Source organism: Macaca fascicularis, chromosome 9, assembly GCF_037993035.2.
Source record: "Macaca fascicularis isolate 582-1 chromosome 9, T2T-MFA8v1.1".
Classification (NCBI taxonomy): Eukaryota; Metazoa; Chordata; class Mammalia; order Primates; family Cercopithecidae; genus Macaca; species Macaca fascicularis.
In genome coordinates, this window is record NC_088383.1 from 96,808,939 (window position 1) to 96,832,742 (window position 23,804).

General features: G+C 35.6%; 1 protein-coding gene and 1 pseudogene across 1 annotated transcript in view; both read left to right on the top strand.

Annotated features, from left to right (window-relative positions):
• Nucleotides 1-23,804, top strand: part of PTEN (phosphatase and tensin homolog) — a 106,462-nt gene that overhangs the window by 73,097 nt on the left and 9,561 nt on the right. The window contains exons 6-8 of the mRNA XM_005565882.5: nt 14,018-14,159; nt 20,322-20,488; nt 23,353-23,577. Coding sequence (XP_005565939.1) covers nt 14,018-14,159; nt 20,322-20,488; nt 23,353-23,577 — 534 coding nt within the window. The remainder of the gene's footprint in view (nt 1-14,017; nt 14,160-20,321; nt 20,489-23,352; nt 23,578-23,804) is intronic.
• Nucleotides 7,523-8,350, top strand: LOC141407705 (large ribosomal subunit protein uL5-like; annotated as a pseudogene).

Below are 23,804 nucleotides of genomic sequence, written 5' to 3' on the forward strand. Positions count from 1 at the left end.
GGGGAAGTGTTGTGATCAATATTATCCAGTTCATATTAGCATTCAGAGGAAAATTTGAGTCCTTTTATATACCGTTAAATTTCTTTCTATACTATCAAGTCCACAAATCCTGGAAGTGCAAAAGAATTTTGAGACTGTTCAAAATAATTAATCTCTGTATAGGGTCAGGCTTTCCTGCAAGGTTATGAAATGCTGATAGAATTGGTCTATTTTGAAAGGCTCCTCAGCTTATACCCTTCCTTACAAATACTTCCTTACAAATGCTAAAGCATTTAATGACCCCTGATTTAAAGAGAATTTGGACAGATTGAGGTTGTTGGTCTTGGAAATAAATACTGCAGGCTCCTGTAAAATACTTGAAATGTAATTGTTTTAAAACTTTCAAAGATATCACTTGTTTGCCTATTGGTTAGAATACTAGTGAAATAATTTTTAATCTTTTATGAATAGCTAACTTCATCATAAGAAAACTTAGCTAAGCATGGTAAAGCTGTTGTTATACAGCTGTGGAGTTCTTCCTGAGGAGTAACTGTCTTATAATAAATGTAATTGATTATCTAAAGTAGTTTTATTCTTGGAATATCTCATAATAGGTTTATTCTCTTCTTGTCAGTATTTCCTTGTAGATTGAGCCTGTGGATTTGCATTTTTGTAATTGTGAATCACCATTATAGGAGATACATATATTTTATCTACTTTTCAGTTTGTATGGGGTTAACTTTTATTAGAATCATCTTTAATGTTATTTTGCTTATATCCTTAATTTTAATTATAGACAAACATTAAGAAGCTGGAGAAAATTATGTTCTAGTGACATTTATATAGAAGAAGAATCTTTTTTCCCCCTTTTTTGAAGAGAGATGAGGCAGTCTCATATTTTGGTAAAGAATTTGTAGACTTTGTAGAGGTCTCTTCAAAATAATCTGGCTCAGAATCTTGACATATCCTCAGCAGACATGGTGCAAATTAGATGGCAGAGTGGTGGGTACAAGTTGACTATAAAATAAAGCATTAGGTTAGTAATGCCCAAATAATACTTTGGGTTTTGAGTGTTGCAGAGAAGTCAGACAACTGATACTATAAAGAAAAATGTTCTGAGAGTGAGGTAACTGCTTGAGGGAAGGAAGGCTCCTTCTGTCTTATTCACTAATTTACAAGAAGACAATTGTGTTACACTTCCTTAGGAGTCATTCATTTGTATATTTGATACTTTTGCTTTATGAACATGTGAAGATTATTCAAAAGCAAGCTGTTGGTGGTTTTTTCTTCCAAGAAAGCATGCCGCAGGGCAACTTTAAGGGTTGGTTCTCGTCTAGCCCTATGCCCCACACTGTCTGCTTCTGCACTTAAGTTTCAGTATTAGATAACTCACATGTTTAAACTATGAAGAAAGAGTTAAAACATCCTGAGAATGCTAGTAAATGTGTATTTTTGAAAGGACTCCCAAAATTTGAGTTTAAAGAGGTAAACTCCTTTTTCATGAGAAAGTTACTTAGAATCACTACTGCTGTTTCCCTCTCCCTTGCCTTCTCCCTGTCACATGCATACCCCCAACTGTGTTCCAGAATGATGGCACATAAAGGAAACATTCATATTTCCTTTTTTTTTTTTCTTTTTTTGAGACAGTCTCACTCTATCACCTAGGTTGGAGTGCAGTGACGAGATCTCAGGTCACTGCAACTTCCACCTCCCGAGTTCAAGTGATTCTCCTGCCTCACCTCCGGAGTAGCTGGGATTACAAGCGCGTGCCACCAAGCCCGGCTAATTTTTGTACTTTTAGTAGAAGTGGGGTTTCTCCCTGTTGGCCAGGCTGGTCTTGAACTCTTGACCTCAAGTGATCCACCCACCTTGGCCTCCCAAAGTGCTGGGATTACAGGTATGAGCCACTGTGCCTGGCCTCTTATTTTTTCTTTGGTTAAACTTTTAGGAAAAAAGTTTGAGCCGCTTTTAATTTTCTTTCTGTTTTTAAATAAATTATTAGAGAGAAAGTTTCTCTCTATTAGGAACTCTGTGTACATGAGTTCATTGAGCTTATTCTTAATAAAGACAAATCTTCCAGAAATAATAGTTGTTAACTTTAAGTGATCTCAAGAAAAGGAAAATTTTTAGTTTCTCTGGGGAATGAATTTTCATGACCTCATCTTAAATCAGGTTATTTCTTCTAGCCTGTTTACTAAATTTCTACATGTTGTAACCTAATGAAATTTTCTTACCTCCTCTTTATTTAAAACAAACAATAATTACTGTCTTTTAAAAAATCTTCCAATGTAACGTTCTTATTTTTCTTAATACATTAATTTTCCTAGGCCAAACTGTGTTACTATGATCCACATTAATTAAGGCTGTTATATAATACAATAAAATTGTAGAACTTTCATACCTTGAAGGATCTTAGCAATTATTTAATTCAAACCCATTCTAACATAGATGATAAAACAGATTTGCAGAGTTGGGTGGCTCATACCTGTAATCCCAGCACTTTGGGAGACTCAAGCGGGAAGATTGCTTGAGCCCAGGAGTTCAAGACCAGCTTGGGCAACATAGTGAGACGCTGTCTCTACAAAAAAAAAAATTAAAAAATAGCCGGGCATGGTGTCACATGCCTGTAGTTCTAGCTACTTGGGAGGCTGAGGTGGGAGGATTGCCAGAGCCTGGGAGGTTGAGGCTGCAGTGAACCATGATTATACCACAGCACTCTAGCCTGGGCAACAGATCGAGACCTTGTTTCACAAAACAAAACAAACAGATCTACAAAGATCAACTTGTTCTAAGTCATATAATCTTTTTGTGTAATAACTAAAAACCACATCTTCTAACCTCAAACCTGGTATTTTTTTCTACGAAATTATGTTCTACAGTCCAAATTATTTTTCTTTATTATTTTGAATCCTAAAGTAGAAATAGAAACTTAGAAAAATAAAAAGCAACTCCTTTATAATATATGAGGACTTTTTCAGTTTTAAATCAGAAAAACCCAAGTCAAGGTAGCTTAAATAAAAGGACTTACATAACCTAAAAGCTCTGGCCTGGATCTAGGTGCTCAAGAGTATCTCATTGTCTCTTCCTCCCTTACCCTTCTCCTCCTTTCTCTCTTCTGTATATATGTTATTTTCAAACAGGCTCTAACAAGTAGTGGCGAGATATAGTTCCTAATAGCTTCAAGTTTGCATTCTACCTACTTTAGCAACTATGATGGGAAGAGAGCTACAATTTGAGCAAAAATTTATAGGGTGAGTTCTGATTTCCCTGGATCGAGGCACATACCTATTCCTGAACCAAATATTCTGGCCAGGGAATGGAATTCTCTGGGACATGTATCTAAAGCTGAAGTATAGAGCCTGCCACACAGGGATAATAATAGTTTTCCAAAGAAAAATCGAGGAGGGGAAAGAATGTTGGAAAGAGAAAAAAATATCAGTTGTCTGCTTCACATTTATTCTCAATAATTAGTTTCATATAAGTGAAATACTGTAACACCCTAAACTTCAGAGATTCTTCGTAGACAGGAAAAATAAGAGCTCAAAGAAGTTGTGACTTCGTTCAAATCACATAGTTTCTATACATGCTATTAGTAAAACCCAGGACAGCTGAGTATAAGTTTTACCCTTATATTCACATTGAGGTCCAGATCCTGGTTTTGAATGAGATAATTATGTACAGTAGGACTGTTTTCTGATCCTTAAAATAGAGACAATGATATCTATCTTGTAAAGTTGTGGTAGTGTTAAAGATATATAAAATGATGGCAAGTACCTTAATATACGAAAAGCTGCTATATGTTGTCATTGTAATAATAGCCATATTTCTTCCTTTGTTGAATTGCTTTCCTATAGTAATCTTACTGTGATCATCCTGAGACATAGATTTCCGAGCTTCAAGCAAACACTATTATGTTGAAACATCTACATTATTTCTAAGTTTAGCAGTGCCGGTGGAAAGTTTACTGAAATAGAAAATTGCTTTTTTAACTGAGGAGTGTAGATTATAAATTCATGATTCATCTTCTCAGAAGATGATCGGAGTATTGATAAATATTGATGCATAGAATATGAACAAAACATTACATATCTTGTGCTGTGATATTAAAGTAGTATTCTGTTCTGGTAGTAGTATGGCAGTATTTTAGGTCTGAAAGATGTATATAATCTGTACTTTTAAATGTGTTTTTTAAGAGATTAATCACAAGAGATTTACATAAAACTAAGGTTAAAAATTAATGGTGGATTAGAGATACATCAGGCAAATTTCAGTTTCAAAAGCAGATGACAGAATCTCAGTATCAGAGTAGCATTTAAAGCAAAAAGCATTAAACTGGATCAGAAATGTCATTTTACATTAACGCAGGGTATACTCCAGGTAAAGACTTAGCAGTTATGAACCAGTGTGCTAAACATAACATCAAAATGTATTAAGCAAAAGCTGAAAAAAATGAAGAATAATTGGTAGAAAAGCAATGATAGGAATCTTTATGGTACTTCAGAAGTTACAAAGTAAGAAGATACAGTCATGTGCCACATAATGATGTTTGAGTCAACGCCTGACAATGGTCCTGTAAAATTAAAATGGAGCTAAAAAGTTTCTATTACCTAGTGATGTTGAAACCGTTGCAATGCAGTGTATCACTGACGTGTTTGTGGTAATGCTGGTGTAAGCAAACTACTGTACTATCAGTTGTATAAAAGCATAGCACAGTTATGTTCAGCACGTAATACTTTATAATGATAAACGAATATGTTACTAGTTACATGTTTACAGTACTATTTTATTATTTTAGCATGTGCTTCTGCTTATTAAAAAATGTTAACTATAAAATAATCTTTAGGCAGATCCTACAGCAGGTATTCCAGAAAACGGCGTTGTTGTCATAGGAGATGTCAGCTCCATGGGTGTTATTTCCCCTTAAGACCTTCCAGTGGGACAAGATGTATAGGTGGAAGACAGTGATATTGATGATCCTGACTTGTAGAGGCCAAGGCTAAAGGATGTGTGTATTTATTAGTTTTTAACAAGAGTTTAAAAAGTAAAAAAAAAAAAATTAAAAAATAGAAAAAATCTTACAGAATAAGGATACAAAGAAAAAATGTTTTTGTGTAGCTGTGTAATGTTTTTAAGTTAAATGTTACAAAAGAGTCAGAGTTAAATTTTTGTATGTTTATAAAGTGAAAAGTTATAAAATGCTAAGGTTAATTTACTGAAGAAAGAAAAAATTTTAAAATAGATTTAGAGTAGCATGTTTATAAAATCTACAGTAGTACACAGTAATATCCTAGGCCTTCACATTAACTCACCACTCACCCACTGACTCACCCAGAGCAGCTTCCAGTCCTGCAAGCTCCATTCGTGGTAAGTGCCCTATACAGGTGTACTGTTTTTATGTCCTTTATACCATTTTTACTGAACCTTTTCTATCTTTTAGATACACAGATACCATTGTGTTACAGTTGCCTATGATATTGAATACAGTAACTTACTAAACAGGTTTGTAGCTCAGGAGCTGTATCATATAGCCTGGGTGTGTAGTGAACTATACCATCTAGGCTTGTGTAAGTATATTATATGATACGGTGATGAAATCACCCAGATGCAGTTTCTCTTAAGCAACACATAACTGTAGATATATGGTGGCTTGAATAATAAAATAATGAAATGTATTTTTTTCTGTCATTGACAAAACATTACCAATCTTACAAATTAGACCAACTACAAAACAAAATCTCACTCGAAAATAAAAATATATAAGTCCCATTTCTTGATTACAATTCATTAGAACTGGAATTTTTTAATGTTTAAATTTATATGGAAATATAAAATCATGTTTTAAGTAATTTTTGATTCAATGAGGAAATGTAAATTTACATTAGAAATTGATTAATGACAAGTAGAGATTTATAACGGCAAAAATGTTAATGAATTAGGAAACAGTAAACCATTTGAACTAATCTAAATACTGATTGCCTGAAAATGCCAATAAAATCAATACATATTTTTAAAAGCCAGTCAAGGATAAAAGAAAAGAGGGAAACTAAAAATGAGACATTAAGTACGAGAAAGGAGATAAAACTACAGTGTAGAGGTGATGTTAAAAATTATATTCAGGTCTGTGCTAATCATTTTGGAAATTTCAATGAGAAATGGGCAATTTTCAGTGAATATGTCATTGTAAATGCTTTAAGGAGAGAGACAAAATCTGAATAGATCCTGCAATAATGAAAATGTCTAGGAGCCCTCAAGAAATACCTGGTTTAAATTGCATTTCAGGTGGCTGCTTATCAAACCTTGAAGTGTCAAGTAATTATGTTATCTAAATTGGACCAGGTGCTAGAAAATATGTAAGACTTCACAGGTGGCTGCTTATGTAGCCCTTACACCTTAATCTGATAAAGGTAGCATATATTTAAAAAGAAAACCAGAAGGTACAGTTTAGGGAAAATTAAATATTTCTATTTGGCCAAAGTAAGAGTACATTCAAGGGAATTGTGAGAGGTAAGAATGGAAAAAGAGGTTGGAGCTGTATTTTTATGCTGTGATTGAATTATAGTGTGTGATAAATTGCTCTTGTTTGGGTAGAATACCATTTAACATTTTGAATTAATTGGTAATTGGATTAATCTTAACTTTAAAAAAAATTAATCTAAGAGTGGTATAAAGGATAGATTACAGAATGGATAAAGGGCGATAAATCAGTTGGCTATGGCGGAATTGCAGGAAGAAACTGAAATAGGCCACAGAAAACTGAAACTGACATTTTGAGTAGTATTTTGGAATCAAGATCTGGATTTTGGCAGCTGAGTAGGTGCATAGGAATCAAAGATGAGTATACTAAATGAACTTAATCTATGATTTGTCTCATTTTATTGTGTACCATTAGTGTGTATCCATGTATGTATGTGCCAGGTAGTTAATATGCTGACTGTGTCTCTTAGCTCCCCTCTGCTGCCTGGACCTTTGCCACAGTGCTAGAGTTCCCTCACTTCTCTTTTCTATAACCCTATGATACTACTGCTGTCTCTCAACTGTGTTTCCTTCCTCAAGCAGAAAGAAGATGGCAGGATCATATTGTAGTTGACTAGAAGCTGTGGAGTTTGAGTGCTGGGATTATATCTAGTTCCATTACTTATGAAGATATATGACCTTACCTCATGTATAAAATGGTTTACCAATAGTACCTACCTTACATGGTTTTATGAGTATTAAATTATGTATTTCTAAAGAGATTTAGAACAATACAAAGAATATGGTATGGACTCAGTAAGTGGTGGTGGTGTTAGTTATTAGAAGGCCATCAAGTGCTGGAGAAAATAGTGAATATCATTGATGGAAATAAGGGGGGGTTTTCCAAGTTAAAAAGCTTCAGTTTTTGGAAATGTGTGTTGTAAGTATTTCTGAGATTACCAGGTAGAAATTCCAGCCAGATGTTGGAATTCTGCACTGGCAGTTGGGAATAAAGTCATGTTGAAGAAGATAAGTTTTGGAGTTATTGTGTAAAATTGGTAAAGCACTGGAATAGATTGGATTGACAGAGGGGAGACTCTTTTGAGATAGGCCTATATTTAGGGACAAGAGAAGAGACAACCAATAAGGGTTGAAAGAAACCTTAAGAGAGTAAGTCCTATGACAGAAGCAGGGAAGTTTCAGAATGGATGCAGAAAGATCAGCCAGGCTTTTCCTGTTCTCCATCGTGGTGTGGCATCAAGGTGAAAAGGATAACACCATGCAGGAACTTTGCATCTACAGGCTCTGCTTCAACATCTGTTTAGGAGAAAGTGGAGACAGATTGACCTGAGTAACTAAGGTGTTGGAGCAGCTTACAGGTCAGACCTGGTGTTTTCCAAAGCTAGATAATACTGTTAGCCCTTTTGGCAATAGAAGAAATTAAAAGACTGTTGTCTGCTGCACAGTTCAAGGGGCCAAGGCAGATGAAATCTTGGAGAATGGTCTAAAGGTGCATGAGTGTGAGTTAAGAAAAAATACCTTCTCAGATACTGGAAACTTTGGTTTTGGGACCCAGGAACACATTGATCTAGGTATCAAATATGACCCAAGCATTGGTGTCTACAGCCTGGACTTCTATGAGGTGCTGGAAAAGCCACGTTTCATCATGGCAGATAAGAAGTGCAGGACAGGCTGCAGTGGTGCCAAATAGAATCAGCAAAGAGTAGGCCATGCACTGGTTCCAGCAAAAGTATGATGGGATCATCCTTCCCGGCAAATAAATTCTCATTTCTACCCAAAAGGCCAATAAAAAGTTTTCAGTGAAATGTTTAAAAAAAAAAAGATCAGCCAGCAGCCAGTAGGGTATCAGTTGTTGAGAAAGCACTAATGACCATTAAGAAATCAGCCTCGACTGGGCATGGTGGCTCATGCCTGTAATCGTAACACTTTAGGAGGCCAAGGCAGATTTCTTGAGTCCAGGAGTTGAGACCAGCCTGGGCAATGTGGCAAAACCCTCGTTTCTACTAAATAAATAAATAAATAAATAAATAAATAAATAAGCAAGCAGGCAAGCAAGCAAGCAAGCAGGGCTTGGTGTTAGGCTCCTGTACTCCTAGCTACTCGGGAGGCTCAGGGGGTTGAACCTGGGAGGCAGAGGTTGCAGTGAGCCAAGATTGCACTACTGCACTCCAGCCTGGGTGACAGAGTGAGACCATGGCACACCCCCTCCCCTCTGAAAAGAAATCAGCCTCATAATCAATTTCTCTGGATTAAGGAGTAAGAGCGTCTCAAGATTTACTATTTATAGAGAGGGCGGCTGATAGTTTGAGAGAGGTACAGAATCTAGGGAGAGTGTGTGTTTTTGGTCTTTCAGTTGTTTGCCGGCCTTGGATAAAGAATAAAGATTACTTGAGCATATTATTTAGATACAAGGGGAGAGAATAAAGGCACATGCCAGATAGGAGATAATTAATAAAGCACTTGCCCAAAATAGAACCTCGTTGAACAGGAAGAGACATCAAGCATGAAGCAATTTTAAGATGGGAGAAGGGAATTTTGAGTGTTCATATTGGATGACCTCAGGGTTCCCAGTAAAACAGGAGCTGAATTCATTGAAGATGATGTGTTGGTCAGGATAAAAAGAGAGGTTGGGAGAACAAAGTACTAAAATCATTGTGGTCAAGAGTTTAGTAAGTGTATACCAGAAGAGTTATTGAGTGATATGAGTTTGAAATAGGCAAAGCTGTAGGAATGGGGGCTGGAAAGAATATTAGAAGGAACACTAAATATACTTCTGAGGTCTACCTCCTGGTCTGTGAACATAAAGGAGTTGAAAGAGTAATGGCTGAAGTTCTTTAGCTAAAGTTGTTTAGCTAAAGTTAGAATGTGTTGAAAGTTGTATTTGAGGAAAAAAGGTTAAGGATACAGTTGACCGTTCAATAATGTAGCCCACTGTTGACCAGAAGCCCTACCCATAACATAAACAGTCAATAACACATATTTTGCATATGTATTATATAGTATATTCTTACAATAAAGTAAACTAGAGAAAAGAACGTGTATCAAGAAAATCATAAGGAAGAGAAAATACATTTACAGTACTGTATTTATTGGTACTATACATTTATGTTGTCGGTTTACAAGATGAAGCATCTGAAATGGCCAGCAGCTATAGCTGTACGTATCTACTGTACATATCAAGCAAGTCACCTTATTCTTATAACATCCATGACTTTTCTCCACTTCTTGAAAGCACTTCCATTATCACTATTGGCACTTCATATGGGTCTCATGGTGTTAAGGTTTACAGCATTGCATTAAGCACAATGAAAAATACACAAGAGGGCTGGGCGCGGTGGCTCACGCCTGTAATCCCAGCACTTTGGGAGGCCGAGGCGGGCGGATCATGAGATCACAAGGTCAGGAGATCAAGACCATCCTGGCTAACATGGTGAAACCCTGTCTGTATTAAAAATACAAAAAATTAGCCAGGCATGGTGGCATGCGCCTGTAATCCCAGCTAATCGGGAGGCTGAGGCAGGAGAATCACTTGATCCCAGAAGGCGGAGGCTGCAGTAAGCCAAGATCGTGCCACTGCACTCCAGCCTGGGTGATAGAGCAAGACTGTGTCTCAAAAAAAAAAAGAAAAAGAAAAAGAAAAAAAATTACACAAGAACCGTGAGAGAGTGAGAGATAGCTTTTGATTGCAATACACAATTTACTGGAGAGATGAGCTGATCATACAGAGATGATTAGTGTCACACGGTGTTTTAAATAGATTCTTGCAACCCTTGAGCTCACTGCAGTAGCAACAGAAGTTAGCTATGAGATTTTAACAGTAGTATAGTATGTACTACAGTTAATATTACGTAACTATGATTTAATGCTGCATCTTTGCATTTGTTTATTATCTTGACTACAAGTGGTATTATGTCTGGTCTTAAGGTTTGTGTGCATATGTTTTGATGAATTTTAACTTTTTATAATAGGCTTGTGTATATTTTATGTCAGTAAATGATAAAACAGACTAATAATCTACATATATTTTATGTATTCATGACATAAATCTAACTTTTTCTTAACTTTTTGATATTTCCAGGCTATGTGTTTCATCTGCAGGTTTTTTCAAATTGTTGAAATCTCTGAAAAATGTTATTGAAAAAAAAATCCATATATATAAGTGGACCCACACATTTCAAACCTGTCTTCAAGGGTCAGCTGTGTAAATAATTTTCTTCATAATTAAAGTGGAAAAGGAGAGTTACAACTAGTAGAAAGTAGAACTGTACCCTTGAAATGTGTGTGTGTGTGTGTGTGTGTGTGTGTGTGTGTGGTTACAGATCAATTTAACTTAAAACTTCTTGGTTAGAGATAAAACTGGTGTTTATTAGCCTTAATTTACATGAAAAATGCAGAATGTTAGGCCAGGCACAGTGGCTCATGCCTGTAATCACATAACTTTGGGAGACTGAGGCGAGCAGATCACTTGAGGTCAGGAGTTCAAGACAGCCTGGCCAACATGGTGAAACCCGTCTCTACTGAAAATACAAAAGCTAGCCAGGCGCAGTGGCACATGCCTGCAATCCTAGCTACTTGGGAGACTGAGGCAGGAGAATTGCTGGAACCCGGGAGGCAAGGTTGCAGTGGGCTGAGATCACACCACTGCACTTCAGAGTGGGTGACAGAGCGAGACTCCGTCTCAAAAAAAAAAAGAAAAATTTGAAAACACAGAGTATTTTTTAATCTGCAAGAGCTTTATAGCCTTTTATTCATATGTATAAGCTTTTAAAGATGAGTAAAATTTTAATTTAGTGTGGACTTTCCACTCATTTGAAATCCTGTATTACAGGTGTTAATTCAATTTTAGTGAGTGTGCATCATGGCTCAGAGAGATAGGACTAGAATGAGGAGGTCACATTGGAGACTCTGAAACAGATACATGTGAGCCTCCCAACTTTTTAATATTTGTTAATCCAGAAATGTTGAATTTCGGGTGCTGACAAGGCAGCAGGTAGATAATAATTGCAAAGTTAAGAAAATAGACTATAATTTTGATGGTAAACTAATTGATTAAATTTTAAAATGTACTTTTCCATGGTTTTCTTTGAATTGTCAGTAATTTTGTTTCAACTGGTATTCACACATAAATTATTCACCCAATGTTGACAACTAGTAGATTTACATATTTTTTATGTTTGCCTATCCTTTTTTGGGTAAGGATTAACAGAATGTATAAACACCTACATTATAGGTACACTACTAATCACTTGCTACTTGAAAAAACCTAAAGCTTTGAAATCTTTTTATTATTGCACACAGACTTATGCCAAAAATGGAGATAAAGAGAAAAATGTCATCCACTAAACCCCAACAAATAATGTCGACAATGTGGTCTCCTCGTAGACTTGCATTGACTTAATTTTTTAAAAAAATGTTATTGCATATTTTGACTAGATTATAAATGCATATGGTTAAAAAATTCACATGATTCAAAAAAGTTCCCCTCCCACTCATCTTCCATGTGATATTTCCTTTAGCTAACCTACTTAGCAATTCTATATTTATCCTGCTAAACATGAATGACAGTTGTTTGCTGAAATTACATTGAATGTGATGTAATAAGTCATTGTAAGTTTACATTTTTTAGCTTTAATAATTTTTAATGTTTTAATGAAGAGTAGTAGTACTGCTCTTCAAAGTACTACTATTTTCCCTTACCTTTTACTGTTTTGTTAAGAAAATCATATAGAAATAAAATTCCAGCTATTCAAAAACTGTACCTTAAGTACAGGTAGAGAATTGCTAAAACCGTATACTATTTTGTAGTTTTAGCATGCTTTTGTGTAACTGCATCTGGTGTTTGATCCTCATGAGAACCCTGTTAAGAAGGAAGGGTACATATTATTGTCCTGATTTTCCTTCGAAAACACGTCAGAGTTTGTATTTTGACTGTCAGCATTGAAATACAAGTCTTTTATTTATAAAATTGTGGTCTTTATACTGTGGCCAAAATCTTAAATCACTTGTCAGGATTAGAAATGGTTTATACCTGTTTTTTTGACATTTACACACGTACACACATATTTTTAAATTGTCTATAATAAAATCATGCGCATCTTTGAAAAAATATTAGGAGTACTACAATGGATACCTACATTCTTGCTATTTATCATACCTGGTTTTTTGTTTGTTTGTTTGTTTTTTGAGACAGTCTGTCTCTGTTGTCCAGGCTGGAGTGCAGTGGCGCGATCTCAGCTCATTGCAACCTCCGTCTCCCAGGCTCAAGTGATTGTCCTGCCTCAACCTCCCAAGTAGCTGGGACTACAGGTACACACCACCACGCCCAGCTAATTTTTTGTATTTTTGGTAGAGACGGGGTTTCACCATGTTGGCCAGGCTGGTCTCGAACTCCTGACCTCAAGTGATTCAGCCCGCCTTGGCCTCCCAAAGTGCTGAGATTACAGGTTGTGAGCCACTGTGCCCGGCCTGTTTTTAAATTCACATAAATATGTTTTATATTTTTCATTAGGGAGAATAAGGTTATTTGTGTCCAGAATTTTTAAGACACTGGGGAGGTGCAGATGCCAGTAGTAATTTAAAGAGAAATAATTGCAAATTCTTTTTCCTCCTGAGTATACTTTCATTTAAATTACAGTTTTCTGTAAGTTACTTTTAACTGTTAAACTTCTTAATGTTGCTTATTGTTTGTCTTATATTTCTAGGTTGGATTTTTCTTAAGTCACATGTCTAATAAACCCTTAAATACCTCATTTATTCATCATCGTTAGTGAATGCATTATTGTACATATTAGATTTTTCTCTTTAGATAACTCAGCTTCCCCTATTAAATGCCACATATATTATATATATTTTGTTTATGTTTTATTATTTAATGAACTCTTGAGAACTACATGCATTTTAATCATTTGTAATACTTACATTTTCTAAAATCCTTCATTTTCCCCTGGTTTCTTCAGCAAAGAGATGCATGTAGTACAGGGATAGCTTTACTTCTGTTAGAAGATTGTTGCACACATTTACATCATCTGCATACTCCTGTTTTTGTTGGACTCTAATGCCAGCATCAGTTTTTGCTGCTGCTATTTCTGCCTCTTAAAGGCAGTATGCCTCTGTCTAGTTTGCTGATTCTGATACGCTTTGCCCTGGAAAGTAGGTAATCAAGTTTGTGAGGAACTGTGTGTTTAAGGAGTCCATAAATCCTTGTGGGGAGCCCTAGGTGTAAAGAGCACAGCTGTAGGGCAGAGGCCTTTGACATTTATTTTGGATATGCAGTGGCCTTTGCCTATGGGGTTCATGGGTCAGAGCACTGTTGTGACCTTTGAATAAATGGGGTGTTGCGATAATTGTTTCAAGGGAGAAGAGTTATTCTTATATTATCCTTTGTATTGATTTGCTCTTATTTATTACTGAGCTGGATTTAAGTATTAATCATTTAAGGTCAAATTTCTAATGTACATATGTTCTTCAATGGCTACAACCCAGTTACTATAGCAATTTAGTGAAATAACTATAATGGAACATTTTTTTTGAATTTGGCTTCTCTTTTTTTTTTTCTGTCCACCAGGGAGTAACTATTCCCAGTCAGAGGCGCTATGTGTATTATTATAGCTACCTGTTAAAGAATCACCTGGATTATAGACCAGTGGCACTGTTGTTTCACAAGATGATGTTTGAAACTATTCCAATGTTCAGTGGCGGAACTTGCAGTAAGTGCTCTGAATTCTCATCCTTCCATGTATTGGAACAGTTTTCTTACCATATCTAGAAGTTTATATAAAAATTTAGAAAGAAATTTACCACATTTAAAATTTATGCAGGAGACTGTATTTCTGAAGCATTTGAACAAATTAATTAGCTTTGTTGTTCAACTCATTGGACTAAAGAAGCCAAAAGCAATGGGTTTTGATGTAGTCGAAGCCAAATTATATTTATGAAAGAAATATTCTGTGTTATACACCAAATACAGCCCAATTCTGACCAGATGATGGAAGAACCTGTCCCATCAGAGGTCCAGCATGAGGTCCAGCAGAGGTCCACCAGAGGAGTTCAGCAATTTGCTGGTCTTAGGGCAGGGATCAAGTCCTTAATATCTTAGGGAAACTAGGTATTGACAATAATGGTGACAAAGCAATAAAAAGGAAAGGAAGAAGTGATAAGACATGGCAGCAAGCTGAAGTAAGATTAGTAAAGAATAGGAATCAAAGTATGTGGAGTGTTAGAGAAAACCTGGATTTAGATCTGGATTCCCGTCCTAGATCTGTCATTAATCTATTGTGTAACCCTGGGCACATCATCTACCTCTCTTTGAGTTTGCTTGTCAATAAAATGAAGAGACTTTGAAATCTGAAACTTCTGGATAAGTATGAAGTACAGATTATATCACTGATGTCTGCCTCTAATTTATTTCTCCCTTTTACCCTAATCTCTATAAGTCTACCTCAGTCATCCTGATCCTATTCTACTTCTCCGATCATGTTTGTCAGATAGGTGTGATCATCATCATTAGATCTGTTCTGTATTCTTAGAGACAGATAACTTTATCAAAGACCGGAGTTTATTAGTATAGCATGTTAAATAAAGGCTTCTAAAGAGTCTCATTGATGCTCTTTACATCTCAGTACAGTTTTTAAAACTGCTGAATGCAAGGTACTGGGCTGTTGGAAGTGACTAATAAAGGAATGTAACAGATTCATAGAGAAGGAAAAAGGAAGAAAAAACTCATGCTCTTCCTGTAGTATTGATGTCAGTGTAAGAGCCAAGAGAAAGGCATAAAGTATCATGGAGGTATTAAGGGAGAGAAAATATTCACTTTAGTAATCTTTCCTAATTTTCTAGTTTCCTCTTATGTACTATGATTTAATACTGTAGTAAAGCTTTAATAAAAAACTAGCTATATGTAATTAAGTGGGAGGTTGTGGGGCTAGGCATAAGGCTCACACCTGTAACCACAGCACTTTGGGAGGCTGAGGCAGGCAGATCACTTGATCTCAGGAGTTTGAGACCAGCGTGGGCAACAAGGTGAAACCCCATCTCTACTAAAAACACAAAAATTAGCTGGGCATGGTGGCGCGCACCTGTAGTCCCAGCTTCTCGGGAGACTGAGGCAGGAGAATCACTTGAACCTGGGAGGCCGAGGTTGCAGTGAGCTGAGATCATGCCACTGCACTCCATCCTGGGCATTGGAGCAAGACTTTGTCTTAGAAATAAATAAATAAAAATAAAATAAAATAAATGGGAGGTTCTGTGTATCAATTACAAATGCTACATTCAGAAAAGCTTTTGAAGGTTTTCAAACAGTTTCTTAAAGGAGGTTCACCAGCTCTTTATTGAACATTGGAAAAAACATACAGTTTAGATTGACATTAAAACTGAAAGAAGTGGCCAGACGCAGTGGCTCACACCTGTAATCCCAGCACTTTGGAAGGCCGAGGTGGACAGGTCACCTGAGGTCAGGAGTTCAAGACCAGCCTGGCCAACATGGTGAAACCCCAACTCTACTAAAAATACAAAAATTAGCCAGGCGTGGTGATGCATGCCTGTAGTCCCAGGTACTTGGAAGGCTGAGGCAGGAGAATCGCTTGAAGCCAGAAGTTACAGTGAGCCGAGATTGTGTCATTACACTCCAGCCAAGGCAATAAGAGTAAGACTCCGCATCAAAAAAAAAAAAAAGACTCCTGAAAGAAGTATTACAGGCAATGGGAAATAGCTTCAGTTGAAGTGCAGCAGAAGGAAAAAGCTAGACAAGAATGTAGTGACAGATAATAGGTATGGAACGTATGACTGACTGTTAGAGGATCCTGAATGGGGATAACAGACTTGATTTGATAAATACTGAGATGTCATGATAACACTTGAGGATTAAACCATGTTTTTAAGGACAGTTGTATGCAAAGTTATAATCGCAAGAGTAAAACATAGTGGAAAAGAAACCAGTAATAAAACTTGCCTTAATGCAGGTATGCTAAGACAATCAAATGGGATTTCATTAATTTTTTATTTGCCATTTATAGCTAAAGATTTTGTAAAAGTTTTGATCCCAGTCAGGTGAAATAGTCACAGAAAGAAAGAAAAGTGAATCTGAGACTTGAAGACATTAATGTTGATATTTTGGTTTTAAACGTGTTTTAAATCTCGTAAAAGTGAGCTTCTCACATGACAATATTCAGTGGGTACTTGGGAGTATGGGTTCGAATCTAGGTAGGAGATATATCGATATTTTGGGCAGCGTCAGGAAAGGGAGAGTAGTTAAGCCTTTCATATAAATATGGTCTGGAGTTTGGGGATGGGAAGGCTCGGAGGAAAGGAAGAAAAGGAGAGGGTGAGGACTGTGATAAGAATGGCAACTTGGGTTTAGGAAGAAGAGGAATCAATAAAGAAAACAGAGGTAGTGCTGAAAAATACAGCATCTTCTGTAGGGATTTGCAGCTTTTTCTTACTTGATTTTTGTCTTAGTATTTCCAAGTGATAGAAAAAGTTACTATACTCTAGACATTTAACAGGGTTAAAAATGTTACTGAAAGATGATCAGTGTGGTTTTCTTTCAAGACTATAACAATATGTATATATCTAAGGAAATTTAATTCTGACTTTAAAAAATTGTTTTACTTGTATAAATTTAGGGATACAAGTGTAATTTTGTTACGTGTATAGATTGTGTAGTGGTCAAGTCAGGGCTTTTATGGTGTCCATCATCTGAATAATATACATTGTACCCATTAAGTAATTTCTCATTATCTCCTCTCCCTTTCAAGTCTCCACTATCTCCCATTCTCTGCATTCTGATTTTCATTTGCTAGGTGTATTAGGTTGTTTTTGCGTTGCTATAAAGAAATACTAGAGACTGAGTATTAAACAGGTTTAACCTGTTTTCTTTATAAATTCTTCTTTAATTGGTTCATGGTTCTGCACGCTATACAGAAAGCATAGCAGCATCTGCTTCTGGGGAGGCCTCAACAAGCCTCCAATCATGGCTGAAGGCAAAAGGGGAGCATGGTGAGAATGGGAGCAAGAAAGAGAAGGAGTGGTGGGGAGAAGGTGCCACCCACTTTTAAATGCCAGCTCACTTATCACGAAGAGGATGGCCCAAGCCATTCATGTGGGATCTGCCCCCATGATTCAAGCACCTTCCACCAGGCCCCACCTCTAGCATTGGGGATTACAATTCAACCTCAGATTTGGGAGGGAAAGATATCCAGACTATATCACTAGGTCTGGATCTTGTTATTTATTTTTTGGAACATACTCAGTCATATACGAGGATATATATTGTAGAAGTCCACAGAACCATACTAATATTGGACTTCTGCTTGGTTAGGTCTTATCTATCTGAAACATGATATTCATATTGCAGAGAAGATTATTTTCTTTAGTGATTGAGGAAATCTTTACTACTTATAGATTTTTATATAATACTAAAATATTTGAAGATGTACATTTTGGATGTAGTTTAATTGAAACCTGGAAGTACTATTAATTTGCTTTTGAAAGTCCTAAAATCAGGGTTATCAGATTCTGAATTAATGGAGTTTAAAAAGATTACAAGGCAGTTTTGCAATTTTATTCTGATTAATTTTATCACAGCTTTGGAATCCTACTTTGTTTATTTGCTTCTTCAAGTTAGATTTCCCAGCGAAATTTCAGTATCACATAAAGTCTTATGAAATGGCCCATTGCACTTTGAACTTTGAGGGAAGGAAGTGAAATTTATTGATAGATTGTTGGTGTAATATTTCTCCTGTTTGTGGTAGCTTTTTCAAATAATGTATCTTAGAAGACCATGTTAGAATAACCTGCATGCTTTTATCAAACATATTATGTGATTGCTGATAGTGCTTTAAATATTACATAGAAATAGTAGTAGGTGTTTACTAAACTGGAAATTTCGTATAACTTGGTTTAGCTTTTGCCTTGTTCTCAGTGACATTGATAAAAATGTAAGACTTTTGTTTATCTTTTAGAATAATGACACCTTTTGGTGCTGAAAATTTTTTGTTTGTTATATATATACACATATATATAAAATATATGTAAATATAATATTTCTCATAACTTTATGTAAGCTTGTGTTTCTCTTTCTCTGTAATCTTTGCATGTTTTCTTCAAATGGCACTTCATAACCTCCTAAGGTTAATAAATTTCTTTATAATGGACTTTTGTTTTCTAATTCCTCAACGTATGACAAATGAATTATATATACTTTGTCAAATTATTTAGGTAACTTTAAGTTTTTGATGTCCTGGGATCATAACATTCATCAGTCTTTAATTTCTGTCATTAAGGTCATTAGCTATAAATGAATTTATGAGTAGATTTAAAAAATAAAACATATAGGCTGGGCGCGGTGGCTCAAGCCTGTAATCCCAGCACTTTGGGAGGCCGAGACGGGTGGATCACGAGGTCAGGAGATCGAGACCATCCTGGCTAACACGGTGAAACCCCGTCTCTACTAAGAAATACAAAAAACTAGCCGGGCGAGGTGGTGGGCGCCTGTAGTCCCAGCTACTCGGGAGGCTGAGGCCGGAGAATGGCGTGAACCTGGGAGGCGGAGCTTGCAGTGAGCTGAGATCCGGCCACTGCACTCCAGCCTGGGCTACAGAGCGAGACTCCGTCTCAAAAAAAAAATATATATATATATATAATCCTTCCCTTAACACACTTTCCCACCATTTGGTTGAATTGCTAGTGTAAAAGCATGATGAATTTTGAGAAGTTATATTTTACCAGTTACTTTATTTTTTTATTTATTTATTTTTTTGAGACAGAGTCTTGCTCAGTCGCCCAGGCTGGAGTGCAGTGGCGCCATCTCAGCTCACTGCAAGCTCCGCCTCCTGGGTTCACTCCATTCTTCTGCCTCAGCCTCCCGAGTAGCTGGGACTACAGGCGCCCGCCGGCACGCCCGGCTAATTTTTTGCATTTTTAGTAGAGACGGGGTTTCACCGTGTTAGCCAGGATCGTTTCGATCTCCTGACCTCATGATCCGCCCGCCTCGGCCTCCCAAAGTGCTGGGATTACAGGCGTAAGCCACTGCGCCCGGCCAGTTAACTTTATTTTTTACCAGTTATTTAAAACAGACATGGGCCAAAGCCAGAATACTTGTTAATGAAAATGAGATGTTTTGGGGGAAAGGGAGGTTGTGCTGCAGTTTTTACTTGAACTCTGTTGCATTTCTTTACAGAAATTTCAAATCTTTTGTTTCCTGTTTATGATGGTAGCATTATATATCTTTAAAATGTGATCTATAGGTAAAATGAATGATGGTTAAATTTTTAAATAAATATTTAGACTTGTGTTTTTGAAATTTATTATAACATTGTTATAGGTTTTATCCTCTTTCTCTTGTGAACATGTAATGATTTATATTTTGTGATCTTTGCCACATGCTAGAGACTTCAGAATACTATAGCAAATATCTGTCTTTATGTTTTAAAATTTTTCCTGACCACTGCCTGTTGATACCTGTCTTAAAAGTTATTTTGATGTTGTTCACAAATGTACCAGATAATTATTTCATCGTTTTTAATGCTTAAAGTTTTTATTTATATTAGGATTTTTAGTATGATTTTAATGTTAAAGTTTTGAAGTTATTCTGCCGCTAAAAGTCTAATCTTGGGACTTACTATTCAGGAAACAGAAACTGACTTTTATACAAGTAATAGGACCTTATTTTGAAAGTTCAAACTGGAGAAAATCTTACATTTTTTCTATTTCTATTTCATTTATTTCCATTGATTTGCTTTAGATCAAGATTGCAGATGCGGAATCCATATTTTGTGAATATTGCTGATATTAATCATTAAAATCACTTTTGACAGTTTGACAGTTAAAGGCATTTCCTGTGAAATGATACTAGTATGTATTTAACCATGCAGATCCTCAGTTTGTGGTCTGCCAGCTAAAGGTGAAGATATATTCCTCCAATTCAGGCCCCACACGACGGGAAGACAAGTTCATGTACTTTGAGTTCCCTCAGCCGTTACCTGTGTGTGGTGATATCAAAGTAGAGTTCTTCCATAAACAGAACAAGATGCTAAAAAAGGTTTGTACTTTACTTTTATTGGGAGAAATATCCAAAATACGGACAGATTAAAAGCTATATTTTATTTTATGACATGTAAGGAACTATAATTTGTTTTCTATTAGATATGCAGGTGTTTTGCTTACTCTGGCATTGGTGAGACACTATAAGGGTAAATAATCCTATTTGAAGGAAAAGGCCTTACAGCATTGGAACATGAGAGGAATTTTCCTTAACAAGGATGGTTAACTGAGAAGAAATTAGCATGGGACCAAGATTTTAAAAATTTTGGTCTATAGTAGAAATGAGATCTGTTCTGTGGTCTTACATAGTGACACAAACCACTTTTTCTTCATTTTGGCTTACGTTTCTTTTTCTTTCCCCTTTTTTTTTTCCTTTTTGTTAGAGAGAGGGTCTCGTTCTATTGCCCAGGCTGAGTAGCTAAGACTACAAGCATGTGCCACCACACCCAGCTAATTTTTTTATTTTTTTATTTTATTTTTTTTTAGGGAAAGGGTCTCACTGTGTTGCCCAGTCTGGTCTCAAACTCCTGGGCACAAGCAGTCCTCATGCTTCGGCATCCCAAAGTGTTGGAATTATAGGAGTGAGCCATCATGCCTGACCTTATATTTCTTAAGACTTGATTATTTTCTATTTAGCTTCTGTGGATTTACTGATTAGTTTTTTAACTAGGAGAGAAATCAGTATGAAGAGGAAGTAATAAAGAATGAAAGCATGGTATTGAAATGTGCAGGTTTAGAAAGTTAATCAAGTTGGAATTTGATTGGCCTGTATTTAGAGAAGGCAACGACTTAGTTTAAAACCAACTACTGGCCCAGCGCGGTGGCTCACACCTGTAATTCCAGCACTTTGGGAGGCTGAGGCAGGCAGATCACCTGAGGTCAGGTGTTCGAGACCAGCCTGGTCAACATAGTAAAACCCCGTCTCTACTAAAAATACAAAAAAATTAGCCGGGTATGGTGGCAGGTGCCTGTTATCCCAGCTACTCAGGAGGATTGAGGCGGGAGAATTGCTTGAACCCAAGAGGTGGAGGTTGCATGAGCCAAGAATGCACTGTTGCACTCCAGCCTGGGCAACAAGAGTGAAACTCTGTCTCAAAGAAAAAGGAAAAAAGAAAACCAAAAACCAACTGTCTTCATTTAAAATATTAAATGTGTATATTTAAAGTGAGACTAAGGTGCAACATTTTTAGATAGTAATGAAGAAAAGCAGTAAATTTGTATTGTTGCTGCCTTGTTAAACATACTAGATAGCATATTGCTAATCTTTAAACATTCTCAATAATAGGATATATTTAGTTGTTCTGATTTTTAGCTTTTCTTTTGAAAGAAAATAAGAGGAAGTTTCATTTACTGCACAATTTTAAATGCTGCTTTGACGTATCAGAAGAAATATAATTTCCTTTATCCAGAATCCAAGTAGCTGGAAAAAAAAAATCAAAATGTACTGAACATCTTTTTTTAAACCAGAAACCCATTTCCTATCATCTGTACAAGTAAAAGTTAAATATATCTCAATAACTTTGAAAAATTATTTTTTGATAATCCAGGAAGTATTAACAACTGTTTTAAAATTAAGATAACTAGTAATTTTTATTTTGCTTTCAAAAATAGGCACCTACATCATCATCTCTGCATACCTTTAGGAATTTACTAATTCTTATTTCCCTTCATCTGTACTTTAACACATGCAAAATTGAAGGTTAATATCTTATGATTTACTTGTTTATCCTTGACTACACAAATTTCCATTTTATTGATTTTCCCTGCCTTATTTAAGAATATGCTGTGATTAAAACAGACAAAAAGTTTTAGTATGATCCATATATATATATGGAATTCACCTTTTTGTTATTTAAATATTATTAGCTTATTTTCTTCTAATTCTAAGTAAAATACAGTTACTGGCTGAAATAATTGAAATAAGCAAAAAAAAATTTAAAGACTTGTAAACAAAGTTACTTTGTCAGGTACTGCTAAAAGATGCAATAAAATTTAAGACATAATATCCTTAAAGATCTTATTTTCTAGGGGAAAAAAAACTTTTAAGGTAAATTAGAATAAAAGATTTAAATGGCATTTTAAGGTACCAATAAGATGACACAAGGCTGTACATCATTAATTGCCAAATTATTTATGCAGGCCAGATTTCTGTGTTGGTCAATAGAGGTTTAAAGTGATGAACTTCTGTTGTGGTTTTTTATTAAGAAAGTATTATCTTATTAGAAGTGATTTTTTTAAGAACAAGCATTTTATAACATCAAAAGAAATCAGTAGTACTCTTCCCTATCCCCTCATATTTATTCTGAAAGTATTGAAGCATTATATTGTCATGTAAGAAAGTAGAGCTTCTCATGTTTGTATTGCTGTAGAAGTAAACATGTATTTGTGGTGTGTCATCAGGGAAGTTGCACTCTCCTTCTAAGAACTTTTGTTAAAGTAAATCTTGGAATAGGTAGCTCATTTGAAAAGTAGAAGAAATTAAGTCCATATCTGAATTTTGTTTTTATATGTATGTACACATAAACTAAAAACATATTTAAAGCTAGTATTAGACTAGAAAAGAGGTTTTTTTACTTAAAAATTTAAGACAAAAGTAATTTATCTTAGATCTTGTGAGATTGTAGTTTTGGTTTAAAATTTGAGTGCCGAAAAATCATGTGAATGAAAATGCAACAGATAACTCAGATTGCCTTATAATAGTCTTTGTGTTTACCTTTATTCAAAATATCAAATGATAGTTTATTTTGTTGACATTTTGGCAAATGTTTAACGCAGGTGACATATTTTCTTTTTTAAAAAATAAAACATCATTAATTAAAATATGTCATTTCATTTCTTTTTCTTTTTTTTTTTTTTTTTTAGGACAAAATGTTTCACTTTTGGGTAAATACATTCTTCATACCAGGACCAGAGGAAACCTCAGAAAAAGTAGAAAATGGAAGTCTATGTGATCAAGAAATTGATAGCATTTGCAGTATAGAGCGTGCAGATAATGACAAGGAATATCTAGTACTTACTTTAACAAAAAATGATCTTGACAAAGCAAATAAAGACAAAGCCAACCGATACTTTTCTCCAAATTTTAAGGTCAGTTAAATTAAACATTTTGTGGGGGTTGGTGACTTGTATGTGTGTGATGTGTGTTTAATTCTAGGAGTACAGCTGATGAAGAACTTGCTTGACAAGTTTTTAAATTATGTATTATTTAGAAGCTGTGTTTACATAGCAGTAACATGAAAGTTTCTAATAAAATACCCAATGTACACGGAGTCAAAAAAGCTGCAGTTTTCCTTTTCCCAGTTCTTTGTTGTTGT